The sequence below is a fragment of the Vombatus ursinus genome, unplaced genomic scaffold, assembly GCF_900497805.2.
Source record: "Vombatus ursinus unplaced genomic scaffold, bare-nosed wombat genome assembly UNPS02010788.1, whole genome shotgun sequence".
Classification (NCBI taxonomy): Eukaryota; Metazoa; Chordata; class Mammalia; order Diprotodontia; family Vombatidae; genus Vombatus; species Vombatus ursinus.
In genome coordinates, this window is record NW_020950566.1 from 199,324 (window position 1) to 211,323 (window position 12,000).

A 12,000-nucleotide genomic window follows, 5' to 3' on the forward strand; every position below is an offset into this window, starting at 1 on the left:
CTCCAAGGTTATTAATGGTATCCTAACTGCTAAATCTGATAGCCTTTTTCTGAGTCTTCATCTCTTGACATTACAAAGCCTCAGGCACTGTTGAAGTCCCTTGCCTCAAAGGTAATCTGACATTCTTTGTTGGTGATCTTATCCACTCTCATGATTTCCCTGGGAAGTGGTCAGAACAGGTAACACCAGACTGTCTTCACATTTTGACAGGGTTACTAGACTGACTGACCAGAGGATTATTGCCATTATAGTTTACCTAAATTCCCTCATGTCATCTTTGTGGACAAAATGGCAAACACAAGTAAAAACACAAGGCAGAAGTATGGATAGATAAATGTTTGTCAGAGTTTGTTGGACTATATGCTCAATATGAATCAATATAGCAGCCAAAAGAGCTAGAGCAATTTTAAATTTCATTAAAAGAGATATAATATCCAGAGAAAGGGAGATATTAGTTTGGCTGATCTTGGTCAAATCACACCTGAATACTGTGCTTAGTTTTGAACACCACATTTTAGGACTGGCTTCTGGACCTCTCAGCCTGCAAGTCCTCCTGTACCTTCAAATTCAACATGATCATGCCTGAATTCATTATTTCCTTTTCCTCCTCTATTTTACCTCTGAAGTCATCAGTCCTTTAACATTTTCTATCTTTGTTAAATACAGGTCATCTTCACAGTCATCTGGAGCTATATTTTTGACACTTCTCTCATCCAAATATATACGTACGTGTATATAGACAGACACATTTCCAAAAGTTGCTATATCCCACTGATTCTACCTCCATAATATCTGTCATCCTCTCCTTTTTCTTCATTCCCATATCCATCCTCCTACTTCACAACCTCATCAACTGGATTTTTGTAATAAATTACTAACTAATCTTCTTATGTCTGGTTCCTACCTTCTCTGGTCCATTCTACACAAAGCTATCAAGTCGTCTTCTGAAGGCATTTAACTAGGCCTCTCTTGCCTTATTGCTGCAGTTCAGTGGACATCACAGCTATGAAATCTTCCTTCCACAACCATTATCCTTTTTCATGCTCTCTCTCGCCCCTCAATTTTCCTAGAGCACTTTTATTTCTCTCCTTTACCTCCTTTACTCCAGACCTTGTAACATAGTTTATATGTTGTATGCCTTCATAGAAGGTAAATTCCTTGAAGCAAAGAACTGTTTGTTTTTATCTTTGTGTCCTACAGTACAACAGTGGGCACTTGATATACACGTGATACATAATAGTTGCTTAATGGATGTAAACTTCAATTGGGAGTATATGTATAATTGGATTTATGCGCCTTCATGCAATATACAAAAATGCCAGGAAGTATAAAAATACAACTTGAAATACAGTGTTCAAAACACAAAAGTAAAAACCTGAAGACTACAGGAAACATCTTCTATTAGACATGATTTTTAAAAATTCACTTATTCTCATACTCATAAAGAACGGGAAAAAAGGAAAATACCATCCATGTCATCTGCATCATCTAAACCAAATTCTTCCATTAAATCTGTAATACAAGTGGGGAGGAAAGGAAGAAAAAAGAAAAATGAATATTGAAAATTCTTTAAAATATAATTACTTTATTCCTAAATTATGGAATTATGACACTTACGTGACTTTTGTTTTTCCTTAACTCCTTTTTCTGCTTCTTGGTTTGTGAAAGAATCTTTCATTTCAATAGTGGGTTGAAGGGGCTATGAAACAAGATAATTAAAGAACAAGATGGTTATAGTCAAAGTTTTCAGCAAGTATTGGATAATAAATTAAAAGCATCAATGTTATTACCTTCAAATTAGGATGTCTCTCAAGATAATCTGAAAAAAGAATAAAAGTTTTATCATCAATTGTATTTTAACAATGTAATTCAATCACAACTTCATGCAAAATGCAAATGCTTGTTAGCTCCCATTATAGGATTTAAAAAGTGAATGTTTTAATTTCGTATAATTCTTATTATGACATTTGCACGACAGTAATTGGAATCAATTATTAGTACTTGAAATAAAACAAGAATACAGTGTTGACACAACATGCAATTTACATTTCAAATACATCAGATTTCAAGGGACTCAAATACATATGTGTACATATACCAATATTTAAGCATGCTCATCAATGACACACATAAAGGTCATCCTTTTTAAAAGATGGGTATTCAAGTCTCACAGGGGATTAATTACAAAGTTGATGCTCTAATGCAGCAGCATGTCTTCCAAGCAATGAGAGTGATTAATGCAATTATACTACAAGTGCTCATACTGTGGGTGATTCCTTAATTAGTTATATAATTTGCAAAATCAGGCACTATGTAAACAGTAAAGACAAAATAGAATCTAAAGCAATCTATAAACCACATTCTTATCACAGAACTAAAGGGCTAGAAATAAATGTTCTGAATACATACACATAGATGTACACTTGTAGAATAATAGTTAATAATACATTTTCATTTCTTCCATACCCATGTTGCCTACTGGCATGCCTATACTTCTCATATCCATTAGTTTATCCATCTTAAAGCTTCTTGATCCATTCATGAAAGAAGGTATATAAAATACATCTAAGAAATGATGTACAAAAACTTTCAATTTTGAGTTATTTTAAAAAAGAAAAATTGTTGTAATCATCTCAATTACTAATTCAATGTTATTAACATATAAAAACCTTTCAACATATATAATTAATGGAAAACAAAACTTTTTACATGTTCACAATAAATCTCAGAAAACAAAATTTGAAGTTCTGAAAGCATTGTATATTTTACAATATTAAATTAGTTTACTATATATCAGTCCAAAAAAGGTTTAAGAAATTGTTTACTAAATTATAAAATTAGGTTTACTATACGTCAGTCCACAAAAATATTAAGAAATTGAAAGAAGTTTTAAAACAAGTACTTCCAAAGCAACACTAAGCACATTATTAATCCTATATGCATCACTAACATAAGCATTATAACTAACTCCTGTGTAAATGTTTTTACTTACTCACCTGGGCTAAAAAAGACATTAATTATACTTCTGGACAGAAAAAGGATAGACAAATTGCCTAATATGTCTCTAAGTATAGCTTTATTGTTCTTCTCTCATGTATTGAAGAAGAAAATACTCTAATTTCCATCAACAACTAGAACACGTGTTTAATTTCCAGGAGAGAGGGATAGCCTATGTGCTAGAAGTTAGCAATGCTTGTCCTTATGTGAGTATTCTGTGTGGGCATCATTGAAAGCCTGGTAATAAGGTGATTTTTTTTTTTTTTGCCTCAGAAATTAATGAAGAAGACTGCATATAACTCAGACAAGGTGGGGTAATGAAATGAAGTCAGCCCCAATCTGTTTCAGTTTCCAAGGCATCTAAGACTAGAGTCTAGACCAGTGAACTCATGGGTCCTTCGGGGTAAATGAACATTTACATATAATTCTTTTTGTTACTATTTTACATTTGTTCTATGTTTCCCTTTATGAAAAGTTCAGAAACAACAATGGCTGTTGTGTCTAAGTTTAGTAAACCTTGGAATGGATTATAGTGTTATGTAGTAGTAGGTGCTCCGTAACATTAGTTGATGATGCTTATAATAAGTATACCTTTAAAAGAAACCAACAAATCAATATATTGGGAAATAACTGTGAGGAATACTAGGAAAACCCAGGAAAGCTTCATGGATTTTAGACCTCAGAAAGTTTTTGAAGGAAGAGAGAGATTTCAACTGATGGCCTAAATGGCTTCATGGAAGTAGCACAGGGCTGAACAATATAGAGAATAAGTAATAGAACAGTTTGGCTGAAGAAGAGTGAAGAGGAGCAGTATGAATTAAGGCTGGTTAGAGTCCTATTGTCAAGGCCCCTAGAAGCAAGCACTCTATCTCCCAAGTGTCTGCAGGCAAGTGATATTTTCTGCTTAGTTGTTGGAAATCTTTATTTGTTTGTATTTTATCCTATGGCCACCTCATTTTAATATCCTTAGACTATGTAACTGGATGCCAACATGCAGGAAAGTAAGCTGAAAGCTGCCAAGAATGAAGACAGCAAAAAGCATAATCTATTCTTGAATAAATTAATTTGGGGAGGGGAGACATGTAAACATGTAAAAGTAAGTAATAAGAACACTCAGGGCTTAGATTCTTAAACTCTAGCCACTGCTCAGATTCTTATAATCTAGCCATGGGCTCAGATTCTTATAATCTAGCCAATAGCTCACTAACATTCAGACTCCTTAAGAGTCTGCTCAATATGAAGGATGTTCTAATAAGCCTTGTCTTTGGCTGAAAGAAGGCTTGGGTTGAATTCTTTCAGGCAGGACCTATGTGTTGTGATTTTGGAGTCCCAGCACCCTTAAACCTCAAGATTTTGGTGGCCCATATGGGAAACTGCCTAACCCCAAGTTCTTCTCCAGCCAAGACTGGAAGGTATGTAAGCCCCTACCTCCTTCTTTCTTGCTCTGCAGTTGGGGTCACTCTCAAGCAATAAGGCTTGGAGGTGCTTTTCAGGCAGATAGTTACGAGGCAGTCTTGTACTCAGCCTGATGCTCTCAGGCGTTCAGTCCACTGGGATTCTGGAGGTTTTGTGACTGATCATTAAGGAATTTTGAAACTCCTCCTTACAACCTTGGTTATTCCTTTGTCCCTCTCCCTTCCCTTGAGTGAAGAGGGTATCTGTTAACCCCTCTCATAAGAGAAGAGAGTTTCACCCTTTACCCCTCACCTTTGATTTTACCCTCCCCCACCTGGGAAAGGAAGGAGGAAGGAGGGGCAGCAGCTACAGCATGGGCCCCCCTGGCAATGGCCTTGGGTCCTAGAGCAACCTTTGCCTGGAAGCATCACCCAGGTTCAGCACATCCTGCTCAAGGTAAAGAAACTAGCCTCCGAACTTGGGTAAGCATGCTCTTTTAAATTTGTAATTTTAATTGTTAATGATGAGATGTTGATTCTCTGTGTAAAGTAATTTGGAAATGCATTTAACAAAATTGAAGTCACCTGATTGGTAATGAGTTTGTTTCAAGTTTCATATTGGTGAACTTTTTCTATCAGTTATGTCAAGCAACTTTCCATAATTTGGTTAGTGCTAAAATAATTTGGCTATTTTTGGTTATTGTTTTAATGTATAAACTAGCCAAAAAGCTTGTTTAGGTTATGGCTTGCTGAGAATTTGCAAGTGTATAGAAATCTTTAATGAGTGGCTTTTTACACCAGGACAAATTTAAGTTTGAGATGTAAAGCTTGGAAAAGTTTTTCCTAAGCTGTGATTAGTGAAACTTGCTGTGTGAGGTAAAAGCTCATAGGATTTTATTTTGAATTGTCTGAAGGATCACAATAATCCGTGGATAATCAATAATCCACCATCTGGGAGAAATGCCATAAGCTACTCAGAGAATGTGATACTGGTGGGAAGTCAGCATTGGGAAAAGCTGAGAGGACAATTTTAGCCTCAGTCTAAGATGGGATCCTCCTGGCTCAGTTTCCCCATTATGTTCCTTTGAAAAGGAATGTTACCCACCTGGCTATTCCTGAGTCTGGCTATGAGGTGGATTTGAGACCGCATGGTTGGAAAACTGAATCATCTGAATGCAAACAGAGCTAAGGATGTTCTATCTTGTCATATCTGGGCCCTGCAGTCTTTTCTGTCAGATTTGTGTCTTCCACAATATAGGCCATTCACCTACAATTGATAGCAAACAGCAGGTACCAGCCAATGAACCCCCATCATTCCCCCCAGTCAACCTCCTCTTTAGGTCCCCGTCGAGGCAGGGACAACTCTATGCCCCTTGCCAGCAGGAAGCAGTTTCAGAAACCAAGACCTTCACCCCTTACCCTAAAAGAATTTGGGTCCCATTTGTTTGAGGGGGGAATGATGAGGAAAAACCAAAAAGGAAAAACCCTGGACTTTCCCACATGGCAAATCTCTGTAGTTAGCCTGAGGCTATAATCCCATCAACTGGCCTTTTGTTATTGCCTATACCCAACCTCCCAATTCTCTCTTACCCTTAACCTAGCCTAGCCTTCCATTGTCTTACCTCCCTAAGGTCCCACATCACCTCCCACCCTTAATCCTATCCAGGTTCCATTCTCCCTTGGCCAAGTGGTCCAGGTTCCTAGAGTTCTATTACTTCATAGACTACCTGGCCACTCCTAGATCCCTCCCATACTCTTTCTGGATATAAGGTCCATCTTGTCTCCATTAAGATGCTTAGATTCTTAAAATCTAGCCAATAGCTCACTAACATTCAGACTCTTTAAGGGTTTGCCTAATATGATGGATGTTCTAATTAACCTTGTCTTTGGCTGGGAAAAAAAAAAAAGAACACCCAGTATATACTGAAGCCCTCAGACCCCACCTAGCAATTTAGGAAAGCAAATTTGGTTGCTTTCTCTTCCTAGTTCCAATACAGCCATCTTCTATCATCTATATTTCTGAGTAAGCAGATACTTAAGATTTTTTAAAAATGAAGTTTATAACACATTTTCTTCACTTTCCATTTTATCTGATAGACATGAAATAAATAACCGAAGGTTTCAGAGCCAGGAGATGAGAGACCAGTGAAGTTTGAGAGGCAGAGTGGATGGAGAGATGGCCCTAGAATGAGGAAGGCCTGAGCTCGAGTCCCACTTCTGATTTTGATATTGGCTATGTGACTATTAACAAATCACTTAACCTTTCAGTACTCTAGTCAAGTCTCTGAGATACTAGAGGGAGTTACCTCATACAAATGGAATTACAGGTCTATTCTCTATCACCAAAAAATGAGGTGACATGGGCTTGTATCACAGGAAGGACATCTGCATAACCAACTAATTAAACTGAAATGGAGCTCATTCTGTTTCCTAAAACTAACCACCATGCAAAGGCTGGTTGATTATTAACAGAGACAATTATTAATTAGAGCCAATCTGTCACTCCATATCAAACATATCTATTTCTATTCTCTCTCTTTCCATTGTACTCTTCCATTCTCCTTCTAATACCTCTCCTTCCCTACTTTTCTCCTATTGTATTCCTTTTCATATCCTTTTTCTCATTTTGCTCAGGCAGTCCTGTTAGTGGCACTAAGACTTTGCCCACCTTCTTTTCTTCTACATATGTGATGATAGAGTCACTTCCCTGCCACCTCCTCCCCAATACCACTTTTATTTTTTTTTAAACAAACCTAACTATATAACAAATCTAACTGTACAATCTTACCTTCGTGTTGTTCCATTGAAATATTGTCTTTTACTGTTTGATTTGTGGCTGTAGGTACATGCCTGGCAGATCCTCTGGGAAGACTTTCAGTGGTACACTTATTAAATGAAAAGATCAACAACACAGTTAGCAAGCTCACTGTAGAAAGCAGCCCTGAATGCTTTCTGTTGGTAAATTGTGAACTTCCCACTTAGAAATGAGAGTTCTACAGAAAATAAAATTTTTTTTTATATAACATCATGCTTACACTTTTCAAATTTATTCTTCTTTCTTTTGTCTATAGATGAGATAACACTGGTAAATGTAGTGGTGTAGGCTGGAGTACACTTTTTCATATAAAAATGGCTTACTGGTAAGTAATGATAAAGTTATGATAATGATAATAATAATGATAAGTTAAGTTATTATTGCTATGATAGTTATAATATTTTATAGTACATTTAAAATACTATTTTCCAAAAACTAACAATACGGGGAAAGAAAATAATATTTGGGGTCTGATGAACAGTATATAATCACCTTAGAAAAGGTGGCACAGTCAATAGAGTCCTGGGCTTGAAGTCAGGAAGATTCATTTTATAAGTTCAAATCTAGTGTCAGACACTTACTAGCTGTGTGACCCTGTATGCCTCAGTTTCTTTATCTGTAAAATGAGCTGGAGAAGGAAATGGCAAACCACTCTAGTACCTTTGCCAAGAAAATCTCAAATGGAGTCAGACGTGACTGAAATTACTGAACAACAAAGCCTTGCACAGTTCAAACTGATATAGGTTTATATTACATATGCACACATGTGCACATATACATATACATACACACATATACATATATACATACACACACATATGACAGAATGGCTAAAAATTTTAGCTTAATCATACCAACCATATCTACTGAAAAATTCATTGTTGATAGTGGAGTATTCAATATGATTCCCACCTTCTCTAGAGGTCTCCCACACTTGGATTATGTTTTTTTCTCTTCATTTTATTTCCTGGCCTCATGCTAGATGTCTAATACGTATCATGGCCTCCAAACCTCTTGTGAATCATGATTTTTTTGTCTCTCTGTTACCTGGTCTTCACTCTACATTTAACTCCACAGTCTCCACTCAACATTCTACATACACCAAAAAGCACAAGCATACTCACTGTCCTTTTCTCGTCTTCATACTTCATGCTTCTTCCTTTGATTATTTCTAATATAAAGCTGTGAGTTAATCCCTTCAACTCTGCATATTTCAATTACAAGGGATTTTCTTGTGTGACCCAGATTTCTGACTCCCTTTGTCAGAAGACATGGAAAACCATCTGACATTACTCTCGTGTTCCTAAAATTCTAGCACTCTATGAGATAACTCCATTTAAACATTTCCTGAGAACTAACATATTAAAGAGTTACCTTAGCCTGTCACCATGCAAGCCCCCTGACCCTTTCTAACTTCCTTGTCTATTAGTGATATCTACATTTTCCCAAGTCCTCAGCCTAAAAACTTAGTTATCTTCTTCGCTCTCTGTAGCCTAGTAATCGCTACATACTGCTGAATCTTTCTCCAAAATAAACAAGTTATCATTTAACCTTTCCTATTTCCACCATTACTCTAATTTATTTCATATATTGAAACAAGATCTTTTTTTTTTGCCTATAATGCACCTCTCTGCTCCAGTTAATCTTCTATACTGATCACAAAAAGCTTTCCTAAAATACCAAAGTTCAAAATGTTATTACACTGCATAAGAAACAACAATGGTTCCTTGATGCAAATCAAATCCTAAGCTATCATTCAAGGCCTCAACTCACACTATCTTATTTATAGAAAATAATTTCTATTCCTTATGATAGGCCATCTGTTACAGCTAAACCCCACTCTTTACATTCCTTGCAACCACTCCTACTTCCTTCTACGTATCCTCTCTCTTGAAAGGTTTTCTTCCCTCCTCTCTGCCAATCTAAATTTGACCCTATCATTAAGTCCGAATTATTACCTCTTTCATGAAAGCTTTTCTGACTAACCACAATTTACTCTGCCATTTCCCTCTGTATTGCTCTCAGCAGGTGTGCATACAAGTTGTGGAGAAATTTGCTGACTGTGGACCATAAAATCATCTTATATGTGCCTGTGCCCTATCCCATCACTTAAAGTTAAGCTAATCATGTAGTAGGGAAGCAGGGTTGTATACTAAGTCTTTGTCTAAAGTCTCTTACTTTACTTGAATATATCTTAATACCTAGAACAGCATATGGTACTATGGCATTTGTTCACTGAATGACTGAGTAAATAAATGAGTGACATTTTGAAATTGGTAAGGTATTAACGGGTAGAGTAGAAAGTGCATGGCCTGCAAGTTAGGACCGTTGGATTCTATTCTTGGTTCTGTCACTAACCAGGTGTAAGACCATAGGCAAGTTATCTGACTTCTCTGGGGATCAGCTTCCTCATGTATTAAATGTAAGTAGTTGGACTAGATTATCTCTAAGGTCCCTTCCAGCTCAAAAATTCTAGTTCTCATTCCACCTAGGCAATTGCAATGATTAATAAATAAGTAAATCTGCAATGTAATTTTAAAGGAAACAATCAATATTGAAATTTCAAAATAATTTGAGAAGATACCTCTGAATCCCAAGGTGATTCTGCATCTTCTTCCTCTTCCAATCCTAATGCTGACATCATATCTATAAAGCAGAGACAAAAAATCACATTAATAATTACAATATGTGCTACTGAGAACATGAAAACTGTTCAAATATGTCTAATTGCTTCAGGGAAAATTAAATGAAAATGACAACAAAAAAATTCAAGGAGACAAAACCAGAATAAGAGAGCAACACTGGGATTTAGGAATTATGGGCAAAGGAGGATCCTTCAAAGAAAGAAGTTAGGGGCTGAGGTAATTTTATACAAGACTATATAACAAAAATCTTTTTTAAAATACACTTAATATTATGGGTAAAAACGAGAAAGAGAAAGATTATTTATATTTAACATACTTCAGAGTTAGGTCAATAGACATTAAATTTACAGGTTTATAATGGCATTTTACAAAAAGAAAGCTTTGTAAGCATATTCTACAACGTAAGGAGTAGCACAGCACAGTGGATACAAGGACAGTTTCGAAGTTAGAAAGACCTGTGTTTGAGTCCTTTTTCAGATATATTGGCTGTGTGACCAAAGGCAAGACAATGAACCTATTAGTGCCCCAGGGTACTTGGTAAGACTATATATAAGCTGTAGAACAGTTGCCAATATGCATTGGTAGAAATTTCCTCAATGGGAATTTCCTACAATGATGAAATCCCAGGTCCTATCAAACAATAACTTGCCTTTTCTAACAGCACAACTCTCTGATGTATGGTGAGCCTGAACTTCATTGGGAAGATTTGGAGTTTCAGGAGGTGTTCGTTCTCCAGTACCATTGTCAACTGATACAACATCTTCCTTTTCTTCCTCCTCTGACTCTGGTGATTCTTCCTATAATTAATGAGAATGAAATATACAGTGTCCTCCAAAACTTTTCTTTAATCTATTGCTAGTATGAATAATGCGAACCTATGTAACACATTGTAATTGCCAGATGTTGATGGACCTAACAATCAAATCATGCAAAGAATTAGATTTTTCCAATCACTTATTTTAGACATTTGATTTATAGAAAAACTCCCTAAGTAGAAATATCAATTTATAGCATTCTATATGCTGATGAATGTTTTAATTCTTCCTTCAACAAATTCAAGTACTAGGAATGAGAAAAATAATAAACAATTCTTATGCTCAATTACTAATCTAGTAGGGAAGATAAGATACTCTCTGATTGGAGGGAAGAACCATGAACTCCAAAACCTCCACTGAAGGAGAGAGCCCAGCATAGATATCTTCTCATTTCTATCTACAACTTTGGGACTTCTCCACTAGGCCCTAGGAATCTTATGATTGGGGAAACCTCATCATCCTGCAAGATTCCATCAACCTTGGTAGTCCACCTAACCACTACCCACTGGCCCCATGACTGGAGGAATTTCAAAGCCTCCATTGAAGGAGAGGGCTTGGTAGAGATAATTCTTCATTTCTCACTTTGCTGCACTATTGTGGAGTTCTCTAACTTCTCCCCCATATCTCAGAACCAGGTATTTTCCCCTCTCAGATTATTGATTTCCTTTGGTATTTTGCGTTGTCTTTCTCCATTAAATCATAAGCTCCTTGAGGGCAGGTACTGTCTTTCTTTTTTTAAATTTATATCCCTGGCACTTAGCACACTGCCTGGCACATAGCAGGTAATTAATCACTGTTTACTAAGATATAAATATGAAAGAAAGAAAAATCTGTGAAAAGTATTCAAAATGTATGAGCTATAAGAGTTTAGAAAGACCAGTGAAAGCTTTACATAGGTGGTATCATTTGATTTGGGCCTTCAAAGATAGCTAGAATTTCAGATGGCAAAAAAGAGGGCAAGGAAGATATTCCAAACACAGGGAACAGTGTAAGGAAAACTATTGAGGGAGGAAAAGATCAAGTACATTCAGAAAATGATGGGTAATCTAGCTTGACTAAAACAGAGACACATGAAGAGGAAATAGATTTAACTTTAGTTTCATTTAAAATATGAATATCCTAAATACTTCAAGTAGATTAATAACACTGTTAGTTTTTAAGCTTTTTCAATAGCTATGAGAAAGTAAAGTTATTTGTGGAAGCCTTAGATCCACAATTAAGTTGTATAGTACATGACGGCTAGAACTGAGTCTTCTTGGTCTCTGAATTCCATATAACAAAATGCCTTGCACATAATACAAATTTTTAAATGTGCAATAAGTTGTCAAACTTAA

At 36.2% G+C, this 12,000-nt stretch overlaps 1 protein-coding gene across 1 annotated transcript in view; it reads right to left on the reverse strand.

Annotated features, from left to right (window-relative positions):
* The window catches only part of LOC114038079 (ankyrin repeat domain-containing protein 26-like), a 100,883-nt gene that overhangs the window by 50,948 nt on the left and 37,935 nt on the right, over positions 1–12,000 (reverse strand). Inside the window, 6 exon segments of the mRNA XM_027855184.1 lie at positions 1,468–1,512; positions 1,618–1,699; positions 1,791–1,819; positions 7,180–7,276; positions 9,791–9,852; positions 10,501–10,648. Coding sequence (XP_027710985.1) covers positions 1,468–1,512; positions 1,618–1,699; positions 1,791–1,819; positions 7,180–7,276; positions 9,791–9,852; positions 10,501–10,648 — 463 coding nt within the window.